The 21,912-nt window shown below is 37.4% G+C and overlaps 1 protein-coding gene across 7 annotated transcripts in view; it reads left to right on the top strand.

Moving 5' to 3' along the window:
* Positions 1 to 21,912, top strand: part of dlgap4b (discs, large (Drosophila) homolog-associated protein 4b) — a 339,971-nt gene extending 318,059 nt beyond the window's left edge. For 5 of the 7 annotated variants that reach the window (XM_057845839.1, XM_057845841.1, XM_057845842.1 and 2 more), the window contains 3 exons: positions 2,658 to 2,749; positions 10,259 to 10,429; positions 15,886 to 21,912. In XM_057845839.1, coding sequence (XP_057701822.1) covers positions 2,658 to 2,749; positions 10,259 to 10,429; positions 15,886 to 16,119 — 497 coding nt within the window. In that variant the 3' untranslated portion in view covers positions 16,120 to 21,912. Of the gene's footprint in view, positions 1 to 2,657; positions 2,750 to 10,258; positions 10,467 to 15,885 lie in introns of all 7 variants that reach the window. The other 2 variants (XM_057845843.1, XM_057845845.1) reach the window with 1 other exon arrangement.

Raw genomic sequence — 21,912 nt, 5'->3', positions numbered from 1 at the left:
GAGCAATTTTAACAACTTTAACAGTTGATTTGCAAAATTAAATGAATTGAATGTAGTTTAAAGCTGCTGATACAGAATGGGGACTTGAGTATTTTATTTACTGTTTTAAAATGTTAACTTGTGTTGAGATAATTATCGGGGGTTGATTTTATTAAATGTTTGCTTGATTGGTTGATTGAATATTTGCTTATGCTCATATATACCATAAATAATACATATTTTCCATATTTTTCTTACGTATATAACCAGTAAATGATTATTGCTTGCTATACCAGATTGTAGTATAATGCTTAAGTTTTACAAAGTGCAGAAGAGGGTCGGGGTGGCTTCATGGCCGCGTCGTTGCGTAACTAGACCTTCCAGGCATCCTCAGCACCTGGGGTTTGGACTTTCGCCTAGCCCTTCGAGGACGATTTTCCATCCGAGGACATCTTCCAGGGCCACAGCGGTGCATAACTGGAAGTGTTTGGACTATTTTGCTGATTGTTTAACGTTGCATAACTAAAAGTGTCTGCATTATTTTGACTGTTTATATATTATTTTGACTGTTTATATGATTGTTTTGGTTGTTTACATAAGCTCTTGCTCCACACACGTGTATCACTTAATTCCACCTACATGCACACACATATCCAATAAAAAACCACATGGGTGTCGCCAGCTTGCTTTCCCCTTCCCCTTTAAGGCGGCCTCAATCTTGTTCAGGGAAAACCCCTAAATAAAATACCAAGGAGGTTTTTTTGTCCTTTAGATCAATCTTGGTGGCTAATGAGTCACATGTTTGACCTCCTTGGCCAAGAAAACTGAGTGTCTTCTCTCCTTATTTTTGGGCAATTTTACAATGTCTACCTAAGGATCTAATTTTGAACTTGACAACTTGATACTGAAATAGTCGTTTATTTAAACCTGAGAGGCTTTTTATACAATTTTTGTAACTAATGCACGAAACATTAAAAGCATATAATAGCTAGGGGGATTTGTGGGATTTTCCACTGAGGTTGTTTGTGTGTTTTGCTTTTTAAAGACAGTTTACAATATTATTTGCACGTTTTACTGACTATGCCATTTCTGTTTGTTATTTATAATGTTTTGTGTTTGTCACTGAATAAACAGGTTAGTTTCTTGTTACCAACCGTTGTAGCTTATTCAAACTCACCTAATTCAGCTGGCTAGTTGTTATCAAGGGTACTAAAACCTTTTTCAACATGAGTCTGACAACTAACTAAGGAGGCTAAATAACTTTAAACTTAAACACATGCTCAGATAGGTCGGTATCGGCCAGTATCGGAGCGGAAATGCAAAAACCTGGATCGGGACATCCCTAAGCGAAATTTTAAAAATTTGAACGGTTCCGGGAGAACTGGAGTGTTAGGCCCGGATCCCAGCGATGCTCGATGCCCAACCCCAATCTTGTCCATGTCGGATATGAGGTATTAGGTTTCAATCCGACTCGCAAAAATCCGATTTCTGTGTTTTATGATTGTTCAATCTAAAAAGAGTCATCTTGATTGTTCAATCTAAAAAGAGTCATCCAGTTTCAATCTGGATGGGCTAAATATCGTCGGATTTTGGCTGCCAGTCTGAACAAGGCCTTAGAGTGAACTACTTTTCCAAAACAAATGGGGGCAATGTAAATTTGTGCCATACCATTTTGATTGTTGACGTTTGTTACTGTAAGTCAAGCTATTGGCAACTCCATTTTATTCTTTCTAATACACCACTGGTGTTGAAACTGTGTTTTAAAACATTGAGATATTTTTCCATTTTCAAGGGGGGAAAAAAAGAAAAACAAATTAGCAATCCACTCATTGTCAATTTTCTCCCAAGTCAAACAAGGAAACATGAGGCCAGCATTAGTCTTTTGTAGGTCATTAAAATAAAACAAAAACAAAAGCCATTGGCACCCTCTGAATGAACCCTGGATCTTTAACACAGCATTCAAACTCATCACGTGGGTCACAGCTCAGTTCTCGGATTCTGCCTCAGACCATACAATCATACTATCAGACATCCACAGCATGGAGGGGATGAAGCTGTAATACCTGAGGCTACCACACACAAGCACGTCTGTAATCCCCAGAATTACACAAATCTACTCGGGAACTGATTAAACCCCCAGATTAAATTAGCGCGACATCAGCCTGACAAAATGCAACAAAAAGTGAGCAGTACTTGTGAAAACTGGTTGGATTTTTTTATCATGATCCAGATTGTATGCCTGCCATTGATTGTCTTAGCAAAAACCCATTTCGTTGTGTTGTCATGTTAATTTATACATCCAAATGGTGTCTTTTAGCATACAGTAATTTTGTGAACAAGATTCAGTAAAACATTAGAGTTAAATTACATGAGAGTTCACAACATTTTCAGAGCGGTTTGTCCTATTTTTGACAAAAAATTGGCCAACGGCTTCAGTATCTACTGTAAGCTTAGATGACTTCAAAGAGGATAAACATTTCCCAAATACGATTATATTCTCCACACTCCAGGCACCAACAGGGTCACTTGAGCAGGGCATTGCACTTATACACCTCCATATGGAGAAACAAACTTCTAGGACCATTAGTTTGCAGCACTTTTAGGTGTGTTTAATTCATGAGGCATCTATATGTACATTTAAATGCATTTGTTTTTCTTCTATTTGCTTGGCTGTGTAGTGTTGGGTAAGGTCCGCAGTGCAGTGGGAAGTGCCCAGCTCTTAATGTCCCAGAAGTTCCAGCAGTTCCGGGGATTGTGTGAACAAAATCTGGTAGGTTTAGACATAGCGCCAACACCCACTTCACATCATTGATACATCATCTTTTGATATTCGTTTTTGTTGTTGTTGTTGTTGTTTTATAAACAATTAACATGCATTAATTGGTTCTATAAATATGACAATGATTGGTTCTATAAATATGACAATGATCAAATTTTGAGTTCTTTAACCATTTTTGTTGAGTTCTTTAACCATTTTTGACCCATGATTCATATTTTATGTGGACCCTGGAAATGTACCATATTAGCCCGAATATAAGACGGTGTTTTTTGCATTGAAATAACACTGAAAAAGAGGGGGTCATCTTATATTCGCGGTGTAGACATTATACCCATTCATGACGCTAGATGGCGCCAGATATCATTGAAGCAATGTTCTGTCATGACAGATCTCAGCTACTCTCCCCATTCACGACGCTAGATGGCGCCAGATATAACTGAAGTGATGTTCTGTCATGACAGATCTCAGCTTCTCTCAAGTTTAACCAGTTTGCAATTTTTTATTGCAATGTTTTTCCTTATTCAGATTTGTTTCAAGACTACAGTTACAGTTAGACTTCACTTTGATGGTTAATGCAGTTTAGAGCTGAAACCAATACTCAAGCAACTCGAGTAACTCGAGTTTAAAAACTGATCCGAGTAATTTTATTCACCTTGAGGAATTTAAAACTCGAGGAGTTTAATTCTGCTAGCTCTAAGCATCACGTTTTGCCCGGACTACTTTTAATGCAGGACAACGCGCTGACGTCACGTGCGTAGAGGAAGAAGTCATAAAAAAGAATTATTTTTTTTAATTACCGCAGCCAACAGCAGCTACAAACTACGCCGACGTTGCTAAAAACTACACCCGCATGATGCTAGTGTGGTAGCAGGTAGTGTCCGATGCGTCTCATAGATATTGCATGCATTTAGGACTAGATGCGAAATGACAGACTCGGCCGCGTCTGGGCAGCGTTAGTAAACAGCCGCCATCTTTAAGCAGTAGACTTCTCATCGCTAATAAATATAACGTTACTGTCACTCGCTCACGTAACGTTAGCCCTTCGGAGGGCTAGGTTTCTATTGATTATGACCACTGTCGATGCATGGGTAACGTGTCTTCCATACAGGCTTTATTTAATCTGTAAAAACACAGCGCTGTAGAGTGATGAGGGTGTAAAATTAAAACATAATAAAGCTTACTGTCATTTTTAGCTCAGTAGTCATTGCTAAATAAAACACCAAGTAGCACTGGTCCCTAATGTGCTCCAATACAGCAGGTATCATACATTTATTTTGAACACTGCAAAAACTCAAAATCCTATCAGTGCTTACAGTTTAGACTAACTTAAAACTTAACTAGACCTTAAAAATAGCTTGACACAAATGGAAATTCAATTGAAACACGTGGGAAAAACACGTACAATAGCTTTCAAGTGATGTGTGTTATCAAGCGTAATTACATTTTTAGGTAAGAAATAGTTTTTTTTTTTTTTTTTTTTTTTTTTTTTTTTATAAGATCTAAAACTTGAGTAAAAGCAGTGAATTTTTTTCTAGTCACATCTTAGATGCAATTGTTGGCTGCTTTCAACAATGTACATCGAAAATAAAGACATTGATTGACTGAAAATGGTTCAATATTGGAAAAAATGGCTTTTTTTCTGATGTATATTGATAATTGCTCTTTACCTAAAAAAAAAAATGTTTTATCCGATTACTCAATTAATCGATAGAATTATCAGTCGATTACTCGATTACTAAAATATTCGATAGCTGCAGCCCTAATGCAGTTATTGCAAATTTGTTGTTTTATCACAATAGATTAGTTTATCTACATTTCGAAAACCAGAAGCCATTCATTTCCGAATGTGATTGCACTTTAGTTTACGTATTTAAATGTTCAGATATTAAGATTTGAATGAGGCAAAATAACATGCTTTTTCTCTCAAATATATCGTTATAATCATTTGTTTCAGATGTACTGTAATTATTTTCTGTATAAAAATTAATTTGGTGCTCAAAAAGTCTTTTTTTCAGACTTGAGTTTCGAAAAAGAGGAGGTCGTCTTATAATCGGGGCCGTCTTATATTCGGGCCAATACGGTAATTCAATTCATCCCGTTTTACTAGTATCCACTTTGCGATGCGGTTATTTGTGGTCCACCGACACAAAATAAAAGGAGATTATAATAAGCCATTAAGCCACTCTTTTCGACTGACGTGTCCTGTAAAGTAGAGAATTAAGCCAAATGCAACGCACGCTTGTTAGGCTAGTTAAAAAAATTTTAACATCAGCTTAATCTTTCAGTTAGCAGGGGTTTAATTAGTTGGTGGAGTTGATTTCAACAAATTCTGAGCAGTTTGTTGTTTATTTGTTAGTTTCAGGGCTCCAGATTGGCTAAGCTAGAGCGAGTCAATGGTGCCTGCTTAGCATACCAATAAAAAATAAAATATGGACGCATGAGTCACCAATGACCCATGCAATCATTAGTGTTGTCTATTAGGGCTGAACGACATCGTAAAAAACTGACATTGCTACTTTTTGGAGTTTGCGATATAATGCAATTAGGGTGTGCAATATTTCCGATTCTTAGATTATTTGCGATTCGGCCGTGGAAGATTCAAGAACGATTCACAAATATCCAAACTCCGATTATTGAAATATGTCAAGTAATGCGGATCATGCTTGTCATTACACGGGTAATGACAATGCTCAACTCACGGCTCTGGCTCAACTCATGCTGTTAGATAAAAAAACAATAATACCTGACTTCTGCCGACAGCCGCTACAAACTACGTCCACATAATGCTACAGTAGTTAATAGATATCATATGTATATAGAACTAGATGCAAAATGACAGACTTGACGGCGTTAGCAGCACATGTATAGAAAACTAGGTGCAAAATGACAGACCTGTCAGTGTTAGTAAACAGCCGCCATCTTAAAGCAGGAGACTTCCCTAGAAGGCTGTTGTAGCGAACCTTCCAAGCAAACTTAATTAATTTTTATATAAAATACTCCTAAATCAGCAAAATCTTGACTTGAATCTATCTTTAAAACAGTTTTAAAACTTTCACATGTCGCAAGTAGACAGAAGGGAAATTATGCAATAGCGGAGGCAATTTTAACAACTTTAACGGTTGATTCACAACATTAAAATAATTGAATGTAGTTTAAAGCTGCAGATACAGAATGGGGGCTTGAGTATTTTATTTATTGTTTGTAACTACTAAAATAGTAGTTTTGTTTAGCCTGAGAGGATTTTTATACAATTTTTGTAAATAATGTACGAAACATTAAAAGCAACTAATAGCTTGGGGGGTTGGTGGGTGTCATCAATAATCGATTTATAATCGAGTCGTAGCCTCTGTATCGTAATCTTAATCAAATCGTTAGGTGCCCAAAGACTCTAATTGCAATATATATTGAGATATTAAAACTAAAAGAATTTGGTTAGATACTTTGTTTGACTCACAGTGACTACATTGTATTCATATAATACTATTTATACCGGGCTAAGGGGGTTAATTTGTAGAGGTGTGCATCGGCACTGCCCTCACGATTCGATTCAATTACAATTCGGAGGGCCACGATTCGATTCGGTTCGATTTCGTCAATGCATCGCGATGCCTTAAAGCCTGGGATGCATTAAAATTCTAAAGCAAAGCATATTTTTCGTGAATCATGAGGCAACAGAAGCGGTCAGACATTAAACAACTTTTTATTGGCTCTTGTGTCACTCCTGGTTAAAGTCAAATGAAAATACTTTCAGATGTATATATTTAAAAATAAAAAAAATAAAAATAAAAAACAGATCACAGCATTTAATTGGAGCTTTAAATGAGACCAGGGCTTTCTCTTTTTTTTACACACAGTAGCAGCCTTTCACACAGTGCAACATCTGAACTCCTGTGCAAAATCAGTAATAACAGTCACTGTATTTTAGTCACAACATTCAAGTAAATATTAAAGAAAACGACAAAGAAAATATTGTAGTGCAGCAGCATCTTTATCGCAATATCAGTCCAGGGATCAGTTCAGTTGCAAACAAAACATCAACTAAATTGCAATGTAGAACAAAAGTAAAATGTAGGCCTAGCCCACTATATATGTGCAATCAACTTAGAAATGCAATCAGTAACTACCACATAACAATAAAAAATAATGAATTAAAATGAAGTGCAGCAGCATTTTAGCAGCCATAACAATCTGTTTCAACATGAGGAAATACCAGTTTTTTGCAATCGAGAGAGCAGAGAGATAGTAGAGGTTAGATCGGGCCTAAAAAATCCAGCCCGACCCGGCTTAGAGTGGCGCGAAAAAAAACGCAGCAGCAGCAGCAATTTATTTTCATTTCTTCGAATTGGCAGAAAAAACGCTTTTCTTAATGTTTAAATAGTCTACATATTTTTATGATCATTATAAAAGCATTTACACAATGAAATAACGCTGGGAAAGTTTAATATTAAAAAAAAAAACATGCGATTTTGCAGACACACAGAGGAGAAGATTCAAAAGGATCACATTTGTGTTGCCTTTGTGTGCATAAAAAAGTGTCTTTCGTAACGAATTCTCAGTTGGCAGGGGAAAAAAACGCAACTTTTCTTAATGATTAAATAGTCTACATATTTTTATGATCATTATAAAAGCATATACACAACGAAATAACGCTGGGAAAGTTTAATATAAAAAAAAAAAAAAACATGCAATTTTGCAGACAAACAGAGGAGAAGATTCAAAAGGATCACATTTGTGTTGCCGTAATGAATCGCAAGCGCCACAGCGGAGGAGAAGAAGAAAAAGCAGGCGGCGCCACTCCTTCATGTGCGTGCACAAGCAAATGCACAATACAGAGAGGCTGCTCTCGGTTTTATCCCTTTTTTTTTTTTTTTTTTTTTAATAATTTATTAGTCCGGCGCGGCGGCCCGACCCGAACGTGAATGCTTAACATTTTGGGCCCAACCCGTTCGGGTTCGGGCACAAGATCTAACCTCTAAGAGATAGGACATAACATAACAATGGCTGAAGCGGAGGAAGAGGGAGCGAGAAAGATTATTGATGCACCAAAGACATTGAAAGCAGACATCTGGAGACATTTTGGCTTCTACGAGGTTGGTGGGAAACTTGACCAGAGTTATGCGGTGTGTAAAAAAATGAAACATGAGAATAATAATAGAAATGGGGAAACAAAATCCGTTGCATCACCGGAATTGCACAGGGAATATTTTTTTAACGTACTTATATATTTTAATATGCTCTGAATCGATTCGGCTTGTTGACCGCATTGAATCGAATCGTCCATGCCCAGCATCGGGATGCATCGCCGCATCGATTATTGTTGAAACCACTAATGTTAATATACTTTGTGTTCAAGTATTTAAATTTAAAGCAAAAAGTTTGTATATTTAATATTAATAAACATGTTTGTCAGAAATGTTCTTAATTCAAGAAAAGATATTGTTCAAAAACATTGCTTTCAAATAGAAAGCATTTTTTTCTTGATTTAGGTGAAAAAATTTAGATGTACGGCCTTAATAAGAAAAAATACTGTAGTAATATTTACTTAAAGTAAGTGGAAGAGTCTGACGCATTAATCTGTTAACTAGCCTTTAACACTCAAAACAAGATGGAGAAAATTATTCGACTAGATTTAAGAAAAATGATCAGAATAAGACGTTATATATTTGCAGTGTGAAAGTTGGTGTAAGTCAATATAGATTTAATTTTGTTTAGCCTATCAATTAATTTGGTTCATATTGTTGAGAAATGTAGCCCTGACCCCCGTTCACCCAATCTGTTTGGTCTTATACATGTCCCGTCCCCAGCAAAAAGTGTACATGCAGGTTATGCTGTTATATCGTCCCTACCAATATTGAGACCAAACCTACGCCCTTGGAATACATCCTCTCCAAGTGGGTTCCATTGCAGAATCCCAAACATATTTTACTTGAAAGAGGACTATTGTACAGTATACATAATGAATAGGTGGATAGATAATTCAATTTCCCAAAGAATATGACTTTATAAGCATCTTCAACAATTGTAGCCTTGTCCCCATTTCATACACAGCACATTAAGCAATGCTGCCCATTTTCAGCGAGCTATAGTTTGGCTCCCTCTAGTGGTTATTAGGATGTAGTACGTGTGAGTATGAGTTGCTTGTACAGCACAGTGGTTCTCATCAATATCATAGGCGGAGTTTGATTTTTGGTGCAGGGGGGGCACAACATGTTGATGACCCCGAAACGCAGTGTCAGCGATAAAATTAACTTACAAGAATATTTATAATAATAAGTTGACAATGAGCGTTTTTTGTTTCCCCATAATGCTTGAGGGGAATTCTAAATCAGGCTGCTGAGGCAGTACTTTTCGCCAAGATTGTCAATCATTGAATATGGTACGCCCGCCGGTGTCGTACCAATGTAGTTACCCCAGTCAAAAACTGTATCTCCTGGGGGGAGCCATATGGAGGTAGATTTGTGTCTTTGTGATTCAATCCCCAAAAAAGTTGCTTCAATCAAAAAAAAAAAAAAAAAAAAACAATTGGAAAAATAAAATTACCCTCCCCTAATTTTTTTTTTTTTTTTTTTTTAATTAGTCGCTTCAATTAAAAAAATTTTTTTTGAATGCAAAAATAAATTTGAAACTCAAAAAAAGCATGTGAAAGCTATTTTTCTTTGATTGAATTATTTTTTGGGATTTAAGAAATGTTGATTTGTGTTCGGGCCACATTTTGGCCAGGACGTTTTTGTCTTTATTATTCAATCAAAAAATAAGTTGCTTCAAAACAAATACTGTATATATTTTCAAAAAGAAAAATCACTTCAATCAAAAAAGACACATTTCAATCACAGAAAACGTTTCTGAATGCGAAAAAATATTTGGGATTGAAAAATTTCTATTTGAACACTTAATTTTTCATTGAAAACGTTTTATTTGATTGAAACAATCCTTTTTGTGTTTGGGCCATATTATGGGTAGGACATTTGTGTCTGAATCATTCAATCCCCAAAAAAGTTGCTTCAATCAAAAAAAATATTTTCAGATTCAATCAAAGAAAAAAAATCATTTGAAAAATAAAATTGCCCACCCCTAATTTTTAAAATTTTTATTTTACAGTATGCAAAGCAAATGACCGTCTAAGGTGCTAGTCACATGATCTGTTCGAAAAATTATTTTGACCCATTATAAAAATAGTTGTTCATTCTATTCAATTTTGTTGTTTCCTTTAATGCTCTACAACTTCTATATATATATATATATATATATATATATATATATATATATATATATATATACATATATATATATATATATATATATATATATATATATATATATATATAGGAAAGTCAATTTCATGCAATGACACTTTTTGGCCACCAGGGGTGGCCTGGGCGCCCCTTAAAATCCGCTTATGACCAATATGTGTATCTTTATTGAGTGTTTTCATCTATATTTGACATATTATAAGCCACTTTTTTCCCATTATTTTAATCTCACTGTTTTCTTTTTTAACAGAATGTGAACGCCAATCCACGGCCCACACCGCAGGACCTGGCTGGTTTCTGGGACCTGCTGCAGCTCTCCATTGAGGACATCAGCCTCAAGTTTGATGAGCTCTACCATCTCAAGTCCAATGACTGGCAGCCTGCGCCGTCTGCGGCTGCCCAGTCGCCCCCTGAGCGGAAGGTACTTCCCACCCCTGCTGCCCAGTGCCCTGGCTGGGGTAGGAAAGCCGCCGAAACCGGCCTCTCTCCTCCCACCACCACCGCCATTCTTCCCACGTTCTTTTACCTCCGCTTTGACTCCACATCCCGGTGTGGGATCGCAACATCTTGAACTAATAGAAAGGGGCAGCAAAGATCCCTTTTGGCATGCATGAGCAATTCATCTCAAAGAGGGCAATCGTTGGTGTGTCTTGAAGCCCTGCTTTGAGCATGCATGTGTTTTGGTTGTCGTGGAGCATGGCTAAGATGTACTGACTGAAAGGAGTGTACTCTTGCTTTAGCTCCTGTCAAATGTGTGCTACCGTTTGTAACTATTTGCATAGTTACAGTCGGTGTGTGTTTGTGTTAGGAATGGGCATGATATGTTTTAGTTCTTAATTTCAAAGTAATTGAATGATTGAGGCAATGCTTATATTGCAGATGCGGTGCCAAAACCAGAAAGAAATTAAAATACAGTGTTACCGCTACTTATGAAATTAATTGTCTCTGGAAGTAGTCTCATAAACTGAAAGTTATGTAAGTATAGACATTTTTTCCATGGCCTAATCTGTTCCAAGCCCCCCAAAGTCTTCTAAAAAAGCATAAAAATGCATCAAAACATGCAACAAATTAGTGCTGCAACGATTAATCGATTAACTCAAGTATTCGATTAGAAAGAATTCGAATTAAATTTTGCTGCTTCGAGTATTCGTTTAATTAAAGTGGTGTTCTAATGGTTTATTTAGTTTTAATGATTTGGGTGGATACACTGCCTTCTAGTCTGCCTCATTTCACATGGCTGAATGCAGGTGCTCCCTGTTAAGAACAACATAAGCTAAGTTTTAGTTTGGGCTTACGTTTTTTTTTTTTTAATGCATTCGTAATTTAGTTTGTAGATATATTTAGCCTATTTTTGTGGGAATATATGTCCGTACCATTTGTTAAGAGCATTGTAAAATTTCATTTATAGCATTTAAACTAGATCCTCATTATTTTTTATACCGTTTGAGGCTCAGCTCAGGTAATTCTTCATGTTCATTATCCGATTACTCGGTTATTCGAACTAATGGTTCATTGATTAATCGACTATTAAAATAATCGATAGCTGCAGCCCTACAACAAATGCATACCTTATTGGCCCGAATATAAGACGGTGTTTTTTGCATTGAAATAAGACTGAAAAAGTGGGGGTGGTCTTATATTCGCGATCTAGACGTTATACCCATTCACGACGCGAGATGGCGCCAGATATCATTGAAGCGATGTTCTGTCATGACAGATCTCAGCTACTCTCAAGTTTAACCAGTTTGCATTATCTTATTGCAATGTTTTTCCTTATTCAGATTTGTTTCAAGACTACAGTTAGACTTTCACTTTGATGGTTAATGCATTTATTGCAATTTTGTTGTTTTATCACAATAGATTGGTTTATTTACATTTCATAAACCAGAAGCCATTCATTTACGAATGTGATTGCACTTTTGTTTACACATTTAAATGTTCGGATATTAAGATTTGAATGAGGCAAAATAACGTGCTTTTTCTCTCAAATATATCGTTATAATCATTTGTTTCAGATGTACTGTAATTATTTTCTGTATAAAAATTAATTTGGTGTTCAAAAAGTCTTTTTTTTCAAACTTGAGTCTTGAAAAGGAGGGGACCGTCTTATATTCGGGCCAATACGGTATTACAATTAGATTATTACACAATAAACATAAAATGAGAGTTGTGGATAACGTAAAAAAACGAAGAATAGAGTGAAGAATAAAAGTTAATACGGTCATATAAAGCTGTCTGAACACCTAATGGCCCGAGGAGCGAATGACTCTGGAATACACACATACACATTCAGTAGAGGCCCTACTTAGATAATTGGATGCCAGGAAGATGCTAGGCAATAGCCAATGGCAGAGCAGATATAAGTATCTTATGTTAAGTAAAATCTGGGAGCTGCGAGTAACAGCCCATACAGTATTTTTGCCCCTCGTATCCTGAAATTTCTTTTGTAACAAGAGGCAATATTGTCCCGTTAAGGCGTGTCATAACCTGAAAATTCCGTCCATAACTTTAGTTGCAGTTGTTCTATTATTTTTCGCAGAATGTGTATTTGGAAAACATGGAAGTTGTTACATCTATCATTATTTAAGCATTCAGTGGGGCATCACAATACAATTAGCCATAATATGTTGAGTCCACGACCGCATACATCTTTAGCGGTTTGATATCGATATCGTATTTTTGGAGTTGGACTATATCGGGATATCAGTTAAAAAGTCATTATCGGACAGCTCTAATAAGGATATTTTTATGAGTGCCCATTCCTAATCTGTACTTATGTATTGCCTTTCCTATATGTTGCCTTGCAATGTGTTATGCATTGTTTTGTCTTGATCTATTGTGTTTCAAGTGAAATCTCATGTCCATATCCGTTGATATTATCACTTCAGGCCGTTTTAAACTAGCGGCAGCCTAATGTGAAGGATTCAGCAGCAACCCATTCAGTGTGTATGTGGGAGGGGACTTCTCAACAAAAGTAAGCAGTAGGCGGCAGTTTTGGGCGGAACGGCAAGTTTGAATTAATTTGTGCTGAGAAGCAGACGTCGCCACGGTCACACAGCAAGAAGGTGAGCGCAACAACAGGTGCTGTGCCGAAAAATAGCCACCCTGCCTGAAATGTCCCCCCTGACGGGAGCGCCCACACGGAAACGACTTTCTTGTACCGTGAATATGTATTATTTTACTCTGCTTGAACTAATAAATGTCATACCTGTGTGATTGTCATTGGGATATGGTCGTGAAAACCTGTAGACTAATACATTTCTGTTCAAAGATGGTTATGTGGCTCAGTCCACGATTTCTTGAATACAGTACTAATATTTTGTGTAATTTAATTATTTAAAACTGATTTTACTGTCGTAAATCCAATACTGAAATGCGTCCATGAAAACATTTGATGTTTTCACGTCAATAAAGCGTTATAAATAAGCGCTCCCGTCAGGGGGGACATTTCACGCCGGGCAGCTATTTTTCGGCACACACCGGCCCGTTGTCGATCAAGTTTCATTTTACAATCGTGACAACGGTGACGCTCAGCTGACCAAATGTCGGCTTACAATCGGGATCAAGTTTCATTTTACAGTCGTGACAACGGTGACGCTCAGCTGACCAAATGTCGGCTTACAATCGAGCCGGTGCCGATTTTGGGTACCTGACTCCTCATCGTGACATAAACTGGAGTATGATTGGAAATTTTGTGGTCTCAGGATGCGCTCTGACGCACGGGACGGGACCGGACGGGAGGAAACCTCGGTTTGGGCATGAAACACAGATCTGGCGACTGGATCGACCGAAGCTTTTCCAAATAACAGCTTTTATGCAACTCATCCAATGAGTTTACAGCGTCTGAAAGCACCGGGGGCTTTCATAATTTGCAAGTGAATCCACCTTTAGAAACTATGATCATTGACAATACGGACACACAATGACGGACAATATGGCGGCACAATACAGCGATCACGTGATTGTGTGACGTTGGTGATTGGGGTCTATAGCAGAGGGGCAGGCATACTTATATCTGTGCTATCAGGCTGTTCCAGTGGACGGATGGACATAAACCACAGCCGACGAAACCTTGATAAATGCGCTTTTTTTCTTTTCTTTTTTTTCCCAAGTTTTGCGAACTCTGGAACACTCGAAAAATGACTCTCATACCTCTCCTTGCTTACAGTCATGTGGAAATATTTGGACACTCTATGGAAAACTGTGTTTTCTAACATATTTGGTCATATGGTTATTTACCGTATTTTTCGGACTACAAGTCGCTCCTGAGTATAAGTCGATCCAGCCATAAAATGCCCAACGAAGAGAAAAAAACATATACAAGTCGCACCGGAGTATAAGTCGAATTTTTGGGGGAAATTTACTTGATAAACTCCAACACATAGAACAGACATGTCATCTTGAAAGGCAATTTAATATAAAATTACAATTGAGAACAACATGCTAAATAAATGTACAGTGTACAGTGCATGAACAACGAAATGTGAATATACTGTCCTACGCTACGGCTCGGTCCTGGCTATACAGCGAACTCCCAAAAGACAATGCTGGATGTCCGTATAATTTGCTGAATCAATTTGGTCCTCGATAGAAAACAGGTTCGCATCAACGTAAATAAATGATAATTAGGTAATATTAGTAATAAGTAACAGGTTAGCATGCGTTCGCTATCATTAGCACATCGTTCAAACAACCACACAACTGGCTCTAAATGTCCGATTGCGGGTGGAAAACACACAACAACAACAGAAAAGATGATACACGCAGGCGTTGCCTCTGTAGAGATGATTTAAAAGCATAAACAATGAAAGTAGGTTCGCAGCCGTCTATTCTCTCTCGCTAACTCACCCACTCACTCACTCAGAGCTACGTAGCTGTCCGTCTTCTTCTGGCGTGTGAGCACTCTTCTTCACGTAAACAAGTGCGAGTGCGCCCTCACGTGGGCGTGAAAGCGCCACAAACTAAATGCATCCATTTCAAGATAAAAAAGTCAATAATACAATTGAACATACACTGCCAAAGGCAGAACGCGAACGTGGCCATAGCTATAAAGAGTTATTCAGATAACTATAGCATTTGAACATGCTAACAACTTTACAAAACCATCAGTGTCACTGCAAAACACCAAAATAACATGTGAAATTATATCATAATGTGTTAATAATTCCACACATGTCACTCCTGAGTATAAGTCGCACCCCCAGCCAGCCAAAATATGAAAAAAAACTTACAGTCCGAAAAATACGGTAATGTCAATATTAACAATCTTGATTCGAGTAATAGAACTAAACAATTAAAACTGCAAAAAAGATGGGGTTTTTTTCATATCTTTCTGTTGAATGTAATTTTAAACAAATGCTTTTTCTGTTGAGGAATAAATTAGGCCTTCTCACCGAAACTAGTAAAACTCTTTACACGGCTATTATAATGCCCCCGACTTATTGAAATAGGAAAATTTGCTGTTTTCTTGTGCAACGATGAAAAATAAACACACTGGTGCCTGGGACTACAGTAAATAAGCTTGCTGCTTTTCACTTCCAGACAGCGTCTACGTTAGGCTATGTGGCTCCTCCCATTTTGCGCTTTCCTTTGACTGCTCTTCACACTGAGCTGACGTTAGTGTGAAAAGGCCTTGACTGTATGTCCAACAATCTTTAAATGTTTCTGTCCTATGTTTACCTGTTGTATATTTTGCATTGTCTCTCTTTTTTTTATATATATATGTGGGTCAGATGTCAAAATAGATAATTCCTCCTTTGTCCATGTCCTGTCTTTTAAATCTGGTGGACGCCTCCAAAGGCGGTTTTTATTTTTGCCTTTGCATATCTCTTTTCTCATTACTCTTATCTGTCATGTGTTGTTGTTCTCTCCTTCCAGGACGAGGAGAAGGAAACGATTCCAGCGTCAAAGAAGGCTGCTAAAGGACGACCGATGCTGGGCCGCGAGAAGAGCGCAGACTCGTCTTCTTCAGCTTCAGCAGAGAAGCAAAGGCAAGAGGCCCGCAGGCGTCTGCTGGCGGCAAAGAAGGCCGCTTCTTTCCGCCAGAACTCTGCCACTGAGAGCGCAGACAGCATTGAAATCTACGTCCCAGAAGCTCAGACGCGCCTTTGAGGGAGACAGTTTGTGAGAGGAATTTAAGGTCAGATCATAGGACCGATAAGTGTCGCTGAAAAATACCTGCAAATAGGAGAGTGAGGGGGGACACTTTTGCAATGCAAATGACAAGAGTGGGGGTAGGAGAGGCCAAATGCCCCCTTGACTTGAGTGGGGGTCGACTTGTTTGTAGGCTGGTCCTTAGGGCATCAAACACATATATATTGAACTTTTGCATTATGAAAGCTGCCAATGAAAACCTGCGGATTAACTTTGTCATTATTTTTACTAATATTTATCATGAGAAAAAAACAAATGATTAACAGTATTCCTATCACAATGTCAAAGTATATTTAACGACCGTTTAAAACATGACTATACATTGACTTTAAGATCTATTTAGAGGACACAGGTTTTTACTATTTTGCTTCCCATTGTTGTCGTCCTCCCCAGACAGGCCATTTTGTAGCTTTGCACAACACCGCCTTGTGGCCACCACACACACTACACGATCCCAACTTGCTTACGCTTGTCTTCCTTGTAGTTACTAAGGGTGCAACGGTACATGTATTTGTATTGAACCGTTTCGGTACATGGTGCTCGGTTCGGAACGGAGGCGTACCGAACGAGTTTCTGACGTAATGTAACCCTTACCCTATGTAACCCGAGGCTGTGAGTCGATCGGGTTACAGTTTCTTTGTGTAGGTAATATTTACTCTGTCTTCTCTACTATAATGAGGACCAACACGGTAGGACAGTATAACCCAGAAACGTCAACGGCGCAACAACGTGGGCGTTAAAGTCAATCAGCCAATGCACACCAGTCGCAGTGCAGCCGCGTGTTAGACGCGTCCCAGAAGCAGCTCAACACGACGCATGCGAAAACGGCATAATTTATTATTTGACGCGAAATGCGACCCTCCTGCTACTACCGGTAGCTAGGATCGGGCAGACCGGAAGTCACTCATGTAAAAATACGGTGGATCTGATCGATTTTCACACTAATATGCAATCGTAACCCACTTTTTGAGTCCATCAGATCTCTTGAGTGGTAGATCGGGGCACAGTTGACTTGTCTTTGTTGATTTACTGCTGTCTTCTCTGCTATACTAAAAACCAACACGGCCCCGTGTTCAATACAAAACCCTCCTACCACAACAAAACAAGTAGGAACTAATATTCACATAGGAACTAAAGTTATACAACATAAAATATACAATATAAATGAATACTACATCACATTTGCAAAATATAAATACATAATAAAATAAATAATAGCCCATTTAAATAAAGTGAAATAAGCTAAAACACCTGTAATTAAATAATAAGAATAATACACAGATCCTGCTTACATAATTAAATTTATTAATTTCTGTGTGGTGCTTTAACTTGAGAAAATCCACCAATAAAGCTTTTGAAAACCGTTCATAAGATTAAAAAAAATGATTCACTGAGGCATTTCATTTGTAAAATACATGTTAAAATCTTTGTCATTGGGATTGCTTTTCTCTTTAGCACAGGACTTCTTTTTTCCTCTTTCTTTCAGAAAGAAAGCTGACCAATACGCGGGGTCTGAAAGGCAAATTGTTGTTGGATTATCTTTAAATACCCGCTACTTTTTGAGCAGAATTCTAGCTTTGGAAAGGCTAATGTTCCTATTGTTGAAAGCACAAAGGTGTGTAATAAACAACTAGCACATTTATATTTTGCATTTTGTTTTCTTACTGTACCGAAAATGAACCGAATCGTGACCTCAAAACCAAGGTACGTACCGAACCGAGATTTTTGTGTACCGTTACACCCCTAGTAGTGACTGATTTGCTGATTTCATTTTTCATTTGTTTTGTTCTGGCTGATTTTACTGTAGATGCCATTTGGATTTTTTTTTTTAACTGTGATATGAAAGCCATTTCTGAAGGGGTATTTATATAGATCCGAGTACATTTTGTCGATGTCAAAATGTTTTGTTTTGCTTTTTGTTATGGAGCATCGGTAAGAATATGAAAAGGTTAGTTCACTCGCGGTTTTCAGCGACCACATATCTCCATGTGATGGGAATACTCAAAACAGTACTTGCAGGTTGCAAACTTCAGCAATAGACATTTGTCACAGTTCGTTTTTTAGCGTGTGTGTGATTAATATTTTCTTCCATCTTCAACGCTTTTAGAAGTCAGGCTCAGTATGCAAAATAATAAGTGGCAACACACTTGACATGTGTTTAGCAGATTTTGTTTTGTTGTTTTTGGGGAATTTTTTTGTTCTTGTTTTGTTTTTTTGCTTCGTAATGCTCGATCAAATCCATCATAATTCTGTGCAACTTACCTGCACTTTTTTTATTGAAAGAAATCCTATTTAATTAAAGTATCAAATGCTTTAGCACTTGTGTTGGCATCATTTGTTTCAAGTGCTCCATGCTTGCTAGAAGACCATGACTCCAATTTATGTCACGCATTTATTTTAGCAACAAGTAGCGATAGAAAACGGATGGGATGAAATGAAACAAGCTTGAGATGTTTTTTGAACTAAGTATCGCTGCCTGATAAATATAACTTGCGTTTGAGGGGGAAGTTCAGAATTTTTAACATGAGGCTTAATCTTAAAGGTAACAGGGGTTTAATTCGTCATTGGAGTTGATATCAACAAATTCCGTGCAGTTAGTTACACTGCTGGCCAAAAATCTTGGCACCCCTGTAATTCTGTCAGATAATGTTCAATATTTCCCAGAAAATGATCATACCTGTCAACCCGAGGCCGTTGGCAATCTTACAAATAGTGATGTATGCCCTTAGAAATTGGTGACTAATAGGTTTGTTCCGATCATGTTTTTTTGCTCCCGATCGTTTTAGTTTGAGTATCTGCAGATCCCGATATTTCCCGTTCCGATTGCTTTTTTTTTGCTCCCGATTCAATTCCAATCATTCCCGATAATTTTTCCCGATCATATACATTTTGGCAATGCATTAAGAAAAAAATGAATAAATCTCAGACGAATATATACATTCAACATACAGTACATAAGTACTGTATTTGTTTATTATGACAATAAATCCTCAAGATGGCATTTACATTATTAACATTCTTTATGTGAAAGGGATCCACGGATAGAAAGACTTGACTTTGTATATTGTGACTAAATATTGCCATCTAGTGTATTTGTTGAGCTTTTAGTAAATGATACTGTAGTCATGCCCAAATGCATGATGGGAAGTGGAACCATGACTGTGGGTAGTGCTACCAATTGATATACTCTGCGTTGGGAAATAACATAAAGTGTTAAGATAAAGATCAATTGCTACCTTGCTTCCCCATATTGCTTCCCATATTTCTAATCATAGGGAGAGGGATTGTAAGGCTTTAGCCAATTAAAAAAAGGCTCCAAAGGCTGCCAAAATTCACTCTACTCATTTTACGCTGCCTTTTACCTCTCCATATAGGTAAAACTTCGCCATTACAGATTGAGCGCGACAATGCGTGAGTGGGTCTTGCAGTGCATGCATTTATTGTGTTAAATATTTTATCATGACACATTTTTAAATAAATTAATTGCCGCCGTTATCGGGATATTTTTGATAACCCTACCTTAAGCCTAAACTAAAGACTCTGGATGAGTGTAACATATTATGTCTGTAACATTAAATACAATTACAAAATGATTTAATTAAAAAATATATATATATATTTAAAAAAGGCATGGCCGATATTTTTTTGCCAATTCCGATACTTTGAAAATGACGTGATCGGACCCGATCCATCCCGATCGATCGGGACATCTTTAGTGACTAACCATACAACTACAACTAAACTTACAACATATAGCGTGCAATATGAAACAAAAATAAAACTAGATTTTTAAAATAATAAGAATTTATTGGTAATATTGTAACATATAACCTGGTGCAATCAAAAAATATCTTCAGCTACATCATGATTACTAAAATTTAACAGTGACTTTTGTTATAATTGTAGCACTTTTGGCAATTTCTCTCATGTCTTGATGGCTGCACTTCGGCTCGCAATTCAGTTTGACTTGAAGGTAGTTCGTTAGTGTGTCTAATTATGAATTAAAAGGGTCAATTGATAAAATTAACTTACCGATGCAATCTTTGAGTCAGGGAACATTTCTTCTGCTAATTCTGAGAAGTGATCAGCAATAGTTGCAGGCAAATTGTGTTCGGCAACAAATTGGCAGAATGAAACCTCCGCTTTCGTCACTTTTTATTCTGCAGACTTCATCTTTATGATCAGTGTTGTTAATCATACTTTTAAAAAGTAATTAATTAGTTACTAATTACTTCTCATAAAAAGTAATTGCGTTAGTAACTCGGTTACCTGAAGATAAGAGTAATTAGTTACTTATCAAATTGACTGGTGTTACTGTTCATGTTTTTTTTTTTTTTCGTTTAAAAATATATAAATAAAAACACAGTAACGTTTGCTATGTTTGGAAATCGTTTAATGTTGTGAATCAACTATTAAAATGGTTAAAATTGCTCCCGTTTTTGCATTAGTTCCCTTCTGTCTACTTTCGACATGTTAAAGTTTTGAAACTGTTTCATCAAGATTTTGCAGAGTTAGGAATATTTTAGATAAAAAGTTACTAAAGTTTGCTTGGAAGGTTCACTACAACAGAGCCTTTCTGAGAAGTCTACTGCTTCAAAATGGCGGCTGTTTATTAACACCGCTGCCTGTCATTTCGCATGTAGTTCTATAAGCATTTGATATCTAGGGGTAGATTGTAGGCTGTCAGCTACAGTCAGGAAGTATTGGAGCTACCTAGCCTAGCATCGCATTTGCTACAGCGTCACAACACTCTTCTCTCTCAGTGTCTCTGACTTTTCTCGGGTCATTCAACCAACGTATTAACGCACATTGTCTTGTTGCGGAAACGACGACAAAATCCGAACGGAGGGGAAAAAAAACGTAATGCACTAAAAACATACAGATCTTGAACATACGGTGTACACATTAAAAAAATCTGTGTTCACTTGTACAAATTACGCCGAAACCCTACAACTTGACAGGTATGAATGATTGCAATTACAAATGCTTTGATAGTAATATATTCATTTATTTTGCTTGCGATGAAAAATCACAAAAGAGAATGGGGGGAAAAAAATAATAAATCATTATCATTTTACACAAAACTCTAAAAATGGGCCGGACAAAAGTATTGACACCCTTATGAAAAATCATGTGATGCTTCTCTAATTTGTGATTAACAGAACTGTTACTTACCTGTGGCACATAACAGGTGGTGGCAATAACTAAATCACACTTGCAGCCAGTTAAAATGGATTAAAGTTGACCTAACCTCTGTCCTGTGTCCTTGTGTGTACCACATTGAGCATGGAGAAAAGAAAGAAGACCAAAGAACTGTCTGAGGACTTGAGAAGCAAAAATGTGAGGACGCATGTGCAATCTCAAGGCTACAAGTCCATCTCCAAACACCTGAATGTTCCTGTGTCTACCGTGCGCAGTGTCATCAATAACTGTAAAGCCCATAGCACTGTGGCTAATACTGTGTACGGAAAAGAAAATTTGAGAGATTTCAACGAAAGATTGTGCGGATGGTGGATAAAGAACCTCGACTAACATCCAAACAAGTTCAAGCTGTCCTGCAATCCGAGGGTACAACAGAGTCAACCCGTACTATCCATCGGTGTCTGAATGAAAAGGGACTCTATGGTAGGATGCCCAGGAAGACCCCACTTCTGACGCAGAGACATAAAAAAGCCAGGCTGGAGTTTGCCAAAAGTTATGTGAAAAAGCCAAAAACGTTTTGGAAGAATGTTCTCTGATCAGATGAGACAA

This window comes from Corythoichthys intestinalis, chromosome 9, assembly GCF_030265065.1.
Source record: "Corythoichthys intestinalis isolate RoL2023-P3 chromosome 9, ASM3026506v1, whole genome shotgun sequence".
Taxonomy (NCBI): Eukaryota; Metazoa; Chordata; class Actinopteri; order Syngnathiformes; family Syngnathidae; genus Corythoichthys; species Corythoichthys intestinalis.
The sequence above is the reverse complement of the archived record's forward strand: the minus strand, read 5'-3'. Positions and strand labels throughout refer to the sequence as shown.